Source organism: Microtus ochrogaster, chromosome 7 (assembly GCF_000317375.1).
Source record: "Microtus ochrogaster isolate Prairie Vole_2 chromosome 7, MicOch1.0, whole genome shotgun sequence".
In the NCBI taxonomy this organism is placed as follows: domain Eukaryota; kingdom Metazoa; phylum Chordata; class Mammalia; order Rodentia; family Cricetidae; genus Microtus; species Microtus ochrogaster.
Genome location: NC_022014.1, coordinates 40705538 through 40713075, shown reverse-complemented (window position 1 = coordinate 40713075; position 7538 = coordinate 40705538). Strand labels below are relative to the sequence as shown.

At 50.0% G+C, this 7538-nt stretch overlaps 1 protein-coding gene across 3 annotated transcripts in view; it reads right to left on the bottom strand.

The window, feature by feature from the left end:
* Nucleotides 1-7538, bottom strand: part of Faxdc2 (fatty acid hydroxylase domain containing 2) — a 29440-nt gene that overhangs the window by 5301 nt on the left and 16601 nt on the right. For 2 of the 3 annotated variants that reach the window (XM_013347003.2, XM_013347005.2), the window contains exons 3-5: nt 5969-6060; nt 5772-5875; nt 2882-3003 (exon numbers count right to left, since the gene is read on the bottom strand). In XM_013347003.2, coding sequence (XP_013202457.1) covers nt 2882-3003; nt 5772-5875; nt 5969-6060 — 318 coding nt within the window. Of the gene's footprint in view, nt 1-2881; nt 3004-5771; nt 5876-5968; nt 6177-7538 lie in introns of all 3 variants that reach the window. The other variant, XM_013347004.2, reaches the window with a different exon arrangement.

Here is a 7538-nt window from a genome sequence, read left to right as displayed (position 1 = left end):
GGGCAGTATAGACAGCTCTGAGTGTGTAGACTGGGGCGGTATAGACAGCTCTGAGTGTGTAGATGGATCTATCAGAGTGCTTGCCCTCAATGGGGAGCATAACAGGTGGCAGTGTGTATTTTTGGTAAGTGGGGCTGGGGCTGGGGCTGGGGAAAAGACTGAGTGGTAAGGAACACTGTTTTGTTTTTACAGAGGACCCTGTTTGATTTCCTCCATGCATGTGGCAGCTCCAGACTGTCAATCCGATAACCTGTCCTGAACTTTGGGTATGTGTGGTACACAGACATACAGTAGGCAAAGCACCCGTACATATTTTTAAAAATCTATTTTCCTGCCTCCCACTCAGATGCTGGGATTCTAGGTGTATGTCGACACACCCAGCCAAGGTTTGTGTTTTAATTTTAGAGTTGGAACAAGCAAAGCATTTATGTGATAATGCAGAGAAAAAATAAACTGGGTTGGGAGAGAGACAGAGTAGTAAGAAAGAGGGAAGAATGCTAAAGCCATTTCCTGGGTCAAAAAGGACAGGAGCCAGGACACATGGCAGGCACAACCCAAGACAGAGCGTGAGGCCCAGCGCTATGGGATCTGGGCATGGGGTTTCATTCCATTTCCTCAGTACAGTGGGGTCCAGACTAGGAAGGAGGAGTTGGGAGGGCAGAGGTGTCCATAGACAAGGAGGAGATAGGGGTGTCTCTGAGCAGGCTGGGATCCTAGGAATGCCTGCCACCCTCAGCTCCCTCTGTCATCTGTTCCTGGGATCCTGTTAAGTCAGTACCTCTGAGCCCAGTGGTTGTGGCGCACACCTTTAATCCCAACTCTTGGGGGGCACAGGCAGTTAGATCTCGGTGAATTCAAGGCCAGCCTGGTCTACAAAGCAAGTTCAAGGATAACCAGGACTGTTATACAGAGAACCCTGTCTTGACAACCCCCCCCCCAAAAAAAAGACGGGACAAGAAAAAGAGAAGAGCACCTCCTACAGCTAGCCAGAGACTAGACTTTCCCAAGGTCCTTCCTGAAGTGTCCTCAGAAAGTCTGAAACAGCTGTGCTGGCCTTGGAGTGACAGGTTGAGCTCTCCAGGCCTCTGGGGCCTGGAAAGTTAAAACTTGACCCACCTCCAGCCCCGCCTACTCTCCTGTCACTGCCTATAGGAAGGTTTCTAGGTGCAGCATGACATTCAGAGCTGTAGATTGAGGAGGATCCGTTGGAGCCCTGGAGCTAGAAAGGCCCAGGGTGGGGCTGAGATGCTTGTCAGTGGGTGGAGTGCCTTCCCTTGGAGTATCCTTGGAGCCCTGGGTGCAGGATAACCCGGTGAGGTGGTTGAAGGAAGATCAGGAGGTTATCATCAGCTGTATTGCAAATTGGAGGCCAGCCTTGTTTGGGGTAGAAGAGAAGAAAGAAGTTCTGGTCCATCTCATGTCCTACCCAGGGCCCATGGCAAAGCCTTATCTGACATGACGGTCAGTGCTCAGCCTCAAAGATGAAGGCATGAGTCAGTGGTGGCTGCTTTGGAGACGGCAGGCCTACTAATACGGACACAGAGGGCTCCAGTCTGTTCTGCCAGAGTGGGCTGCAGGAAGCCCTCCCAGCTTTCTGGCAGCTGCCATCTCAGGAGGAGACCACTTCAGAGGACTCCATCAGGACTCCTTTCAACCCTTTGGTGCCAGGCTGGGCAGACTGCCTTGAGAGCAGAAGTGACTCACCAGGCACCTGGGCAGATTAAGAGCCAACTGCCAGGACAGGGTTTGGGTGGGGCTGAGGGAACAGTTTGTTTTCAGAATCAGCCTCTGCCCTGTTGTGTAAGATCGTCTCTGCAGGTTGTCAGAACACGGGGAAGGCTGGTCCAGACTGCAGTGAGCAAGTGCTGGGGCTGTTCCTGCCTTACTGGGGTTGTCTTGACAACACACACTATACTGGTTGCCTTGGATGATGGTGGCTCATGCCTTTAATCCCAGCTCTTGGGAGGCAGAGGCAGGCAGATCTCTGAGTTCGAGGCCAGCCTGGTCTATATAGTGAGTTCCAGGACAACCAGGGCTACACTGAGACCCAGTCTCAAAAAAACATTAAACAAAATAAAACGACCACCTTATACACCCAGAGTCTGCACCCTCCCCAGCCACCGTGGGGATGACTCCCTTGGGACAGTAGATGTCTGGTTTCAGATCCAGTAGATGTCTTGGTCTCAGTGCCCTGGGTAAAGTGCTGCTGGCATCTCAGAGACAGCCCAGTCCAGGTGGAGGCAGACATTCCTTTTCCTAATATGCTAAGCACGGTATCATGAAGCAGCCTGTGGTGGGAATAAGGAGACCAGGACATTGGTCTAGACTGGCTACTGGCTGAGTGGCCTTTCCATTTGATATTTTTTTGGTTTTGTGTGTGTGTGTGTGTGTGTGTGTGTGTGTGTGTGTGTGTGTGCGCGCGCGCGCGCGCGCCTCTGAGTCCAGAATAAATGAAGCTGGTTCTCTGTGGAGTTCCAGGGATCAAGCTTAGGTCTTCGGGCTTGGCAGGAGATGCCCTTACTTGCTGTACCATGTCACTGGCCTTTTCTTGTAGACAGGGTCTCACGTACCTTGATACCTTCAGACTTCCTATGTAGCCAAGGACAGACTTCCTATGTAGCCAAGGACGACCTTGAATTTCTAATCCTCCAGCCTCCACTTTCCTGAATGCTTGGATTGTAGCTGCACATGCATGTGTGCATTGGTGATGGAACCCAGGGCTGTTCCTGGGCTAAACAAGCACTCTACCTACCAAGCATGCACACTCACCCAGCTTCCTTCTCTTTAACCTTCTGGATTAGGGTCGCCTCTAAGGTTAAGTCTTTGTCTTGCCCTGACTGGTTCCTGCATTCTCAGCACTCAGAGCTGCAGTGACACTTACCGGCTCATTCTTGCCCAGTTGGATGCGGTAGCGGGAGATGAAGGTGGGTTTCCCTGTTGTGTCCACCACCAGTAGAAGGCCATTGAAGCCCCAGAAGCACAGTGCAGGCACGAGGGCGGCCCCTGAGTCAGGGAGCAGAGAGAGTTAGAGCAGCCCCAGGTCACACAGTGGAACTGAACTGAATGAACCCCTGAATGGACCTGTCCCCTGCCTGGTGACTGTCCCAGCTATGGAACCTGGAAAAGTCACTATCTGTTCTGTCTTGTCTGTCTGTGTGTCTCTGTGTGCTTCCCCCTCCTGTGTGTGTGTGTGTGTGTGTGTGTTTGAGACAGGGTCTCACTGCATAGTCCAGGCTGACTTTGAACTCTATTATAATAGATTTTTTTGTTTTGTTTTTCGAGACAGGGTTTCTCTGTGTCTTTGGAGCTTGTCCTGGAACTAGCTCTGTAGATCAGGCTGGTTTCGAACTCACAGAGATCCGCCTGTCTCTGCCTCCCAAGTGCTGGGATTAAAGGCGTGCGCCACCACCGCCCGGCTGGGGTTTTGTTTTTTACTTATTTTGAGACACGGTCTTACTCTATCCTAGTCTAGTTTGAAACTCTTGTATAGTCCAGACAGACCCCAAACTCATGGCAATCCCCCTGCCTCAGTGCTGCTGGGATAACAAGTGTTTCTGCTGTACCCTTTCAGCACAGTTACTGCTGGTGTGCCCTTTTGTTCTCACACGCGTTGCTATTTGGATGCTGAAGCGATTTGCCTGATCCATTGTCCCCAGTGCTGATGCTCTATAAAATATTCTAGAAGCCGGGCTGTGGTGGCACACGCCGTTAATCCCAGCAACTGGGAGGCAGAGGCAGGTAGATCTCTATGAGTTTGAGGACAGCCTGGTCTACAGAGTGAGTTCCAGGACTGTTTACACAGAGAAACCCTGTCTCAAAAAAGAAAACAATTTTAGAAAATACTGATCGAAGGCAGGAGGCTCGGAAGCTCAAGGGTCATAGGCCATTCTTGGACATCCTGGGATACATGAAACCCTATGCCAAGAAGAAGAAACAGACCTGTGTGGCTTAGTGGGTAAAGCTCTTGCTAGATAAGCCTGATTTGTCCTCGGACCTCCACACACGAACTGTGGCATGTGCATGTCCCCGCCCACATCACACACAATAATAATAAGTAAAAATTAAGAAAACACACGTCTGGCTCTGTTTCACGTCCCACATTCTCATGTCTTTAGTCTTCCCTCCAGCAGTCATCCAAGGGACACAGCGGAGCTGCCTAACTGCTGTGGCCTCTTCTTGGATTGGGACTCCTGAAGAACAGACACTTTCGCTGAGCTCTGTCTCTGTTCCCTTCCTCTAGTGCTTTCCTTCCCCTGGGGTAGGAGGGATATAGGAAGGACTTGGCCAGGGTGAGAAGACCACTGGTTGACCCATTCTGCGGGATAGTTGGGAAGACTTTGAAGTGAAAAAGAAAGAGATAGAATGCAAATACGCAAAGGGTTACGCATAGACATGCTGATGCATGATCTTCAGGAATAACAAGAAAAGCCGGGCAGTGTGGTGCAGGCCTGTGATCCCAGAGGTAGGCGGATCTTTGAGTTCAAGGTCAGCCTGGTACAAGCGAATTCCAGGACAGCCAGGGCTACACAAAGAAACCCTGTCTCAAAAAATCAAAGTCACAGGAAAATCTGGGGGCTAAAGAGGGGGGAGCTTAGCAGTTAAGATCACTGGTTGCTCTTCTAGAGGACCAAGGTTCAATTGCCACTCCCCACACGGTGGCTCACAACCATTTGTAACTCCAGTTCCAGGGAAATCAATACCTTCTTCTGACCTCCCAGGTCCTGTATGAACATGGTGCACAGACACACATGAGGCACGCACGATCACACACACACACAAAGTAAGTAAACCTCCCAGCTCCTGTATGAGCATGGTGCACGCATGAGGCACACACGCACACATATAAAGTAAGTAAATAGTTTGATTTATGTTTTTTGATTTTTGGTTTTGTTTTTTCATTTTTGGTTTTTCTTGACAGGGTTTATCTGTAGCTTTTGGAGCCTATTCTGGAACTAGCTCTTGTAGACCAGGCTGGCCTCAAACTTAGAGATCTGCCTGCCTCTGCTTCCCGAGTGCTGGGATTAAAGGCGTGTGCCACCACCGCCTGGCTAAATATAGTATTTTTTTTTTTTTTTTGGTTTTTCGAGACAGAGTTTCTCTGTGGCTTTGGAGCCTGTCCTGGAACTCGCTCTGTAGACCAGGCTGGTCTCGAACTCACAGAGATCCGCCTGCCTCTGCCTCCCAAGTGCTGGGATTAAAGGCGTGCGCCACCATCGCCCGGCTAGTATTTTTTTTAATCGCAAGGAAACACCTAAAGTAGCTGAAATGTCCATTAGTGGTAGTGAACTAAGGAAGAGTCTTTCACGTGACAGAACAGACCCGGCACCTTAGAATATTAAGCCCTTGCTCGTGTGACAAGATGGCTACAAGCATTCAGCAAAAACCTTGGTTAAAACAGCAGATTGGGCAGATAGTGTTGTGTGCTGCAATCCCAGCACCCAGGAAACAGAGGCAGGAGGATCTCTGTGAGTTCAGAGATAGCCTGGTCTACAAATTGAGTTCCAGGACAGCCAGTGCGACATTTCCAGACGGAGCCCATAAGATAGAGCAGCAGGTCAAGGCGCTTGCGGCAAGCCTGACAACCTGAGTTCAACTCCCAGGACCACATGGTAGAAGGAGAGAACCACCTCCTGCAAGTTGTCCTCTGACCTCCACATGCAGGTGAAGTAAATATGATAATAATATAACAACAGTAGCAATAAATGATAAAGAGCAGCGTGGGAAAGAACGAGAGTGGAGTACAACACACAGCCTTCTGGCTGCAACCTCACCTATAAAGAACAAGAGCCACTCGTTGCCTTCAAATGTGGACAGCAGTTTCTCCCACTGGGTCTGCCAAAAGTAGCCAGAAGCACCCCAAAATCTCTGAAGATGCCTTGGAAGGAAAAACATTTACATGTCCAGGAAGACTGGAAATCCAGCTCGTTCATGCCGCGCCTTTCACCCCAAAGATCTGGGGCACACTTACCATGTGACTGAGTTCCAGAAGGCTACAGACAAGAGCAGCCCAGAGCCCAGGATGAGAGCCGTCCTCCTCATGGAGCCCCAGATGTGTCCCTCCTGCAGGAGTGGAGCGTGTCAGGCCTGTCGGCTCCTGCTAGGAGCAGCTTGCTGACCTTTCTCTGTCGGTGGAAGGTCCTTCCCATCTAACGGCCCTGGGCTGTATCTGAGTGTGTCTGTGAAAACCAGAACTCTCAGACTGGAGGAGGAAATAGGATTGCCCCAACTCCAGAGAAACTGTTGAGCAATGTTGCCGCCCAGATCTGGATAGGAAAGGCATTTAACAGCTGTGCCATGTGTATGTCATCAGCCCTCTTGGCAAAGGGAAAGAGCCACTCAGTGTGTCCCTTTTCAATATAGTCAGGTATGGTGGCACACAACTGTAATCCCAGCTCTTGGGAGGTGGAGGCAGGAAGGTCAAGAATTCAAGGTTTGCCTAGACAACCACTCAACTCTTACAGAATCTCTAAAAAAATTCTCTTAACTAGAGGTCCCAGAAGGCACCAAGAGCAAATAGCAGGGTCTCGGGCCTCTCGCAGTGGGACACCCACATCCCTTGTACACAGTAGACATGAATGACAAATGTCACACCACACTCCTCCTAAACCTAGCTGGGCTCTCCTTATATTCCTTCAGAGGACATAATTGACTGGGTGATAGTGGTGCACACCTTATATCCCAGCACTTGGGAGGCAGAGGCGGGTGGAGCTCTGTGAGTTTGAGGCCAACCTAGTCTACAGAGTGAGTTCCTTATCATCCAAATCTACACAGAGAAACCTTGTCTCAAAAACCAACAAAAACAGAGGACATAATGGAGGCAGTAGGTCCTATGATGTGGCCTCACTTCAGCTAATCAATAGGGCAGGTATGGAGCGTTGAGAAAGTTGACCTAAGAGGACTCTACCTTCTACCAGGGTAAGACCTGAGGGGCATATGGTTTCTGTTGGTCCATTCCCGGAAACCTGAATCTTCAAGTCAGCTCTTTGCCCTGTCCATTCTACTCTCCATCAAAAGATAAAGTCCTCTCCATGGCCACTGAGGGTACACATGCCCGTCAGGGCCAGACTCAGGAAAGTGCTCTCTTGTCTCCCTGCCCTCTGTCTAGACTGGATGCCCCAGACCAATCAGAACCTGTTCTCTCTCTCTCTCTCTCTCTCTCTCTCTCTCTCTCTCTCTCTCTCTCTGTATACATACGCACACACCAGATGCCAACCTTGGGTACTGATCCACAGGAGCTGTTCACCTTGTCTTTTGCAACAGAAACTCTTCCCTGGGACCCGAAGCTCACTGATGAGGCTTGGCTGACTGGCCAGCAAGCCCGAGGTCTCAGACTTTGTTTACCTCCTCAGAGCTGGTATTACAAATACATGCTGTGGTAGCCAACTTTTACATCCCTTTTGGGGATTGAACTCAGGTCCTCATGTTTTTTTTTTGTTTTTTTTTGTTTTTTTTTTTGTTTTTGTTTTTTTTTCGAGACAGGGTTTCTCTGGGGCTTTGGAGCCTGTCCTGGAACTAGCTCTGTAGACCAGGCTGGTCTC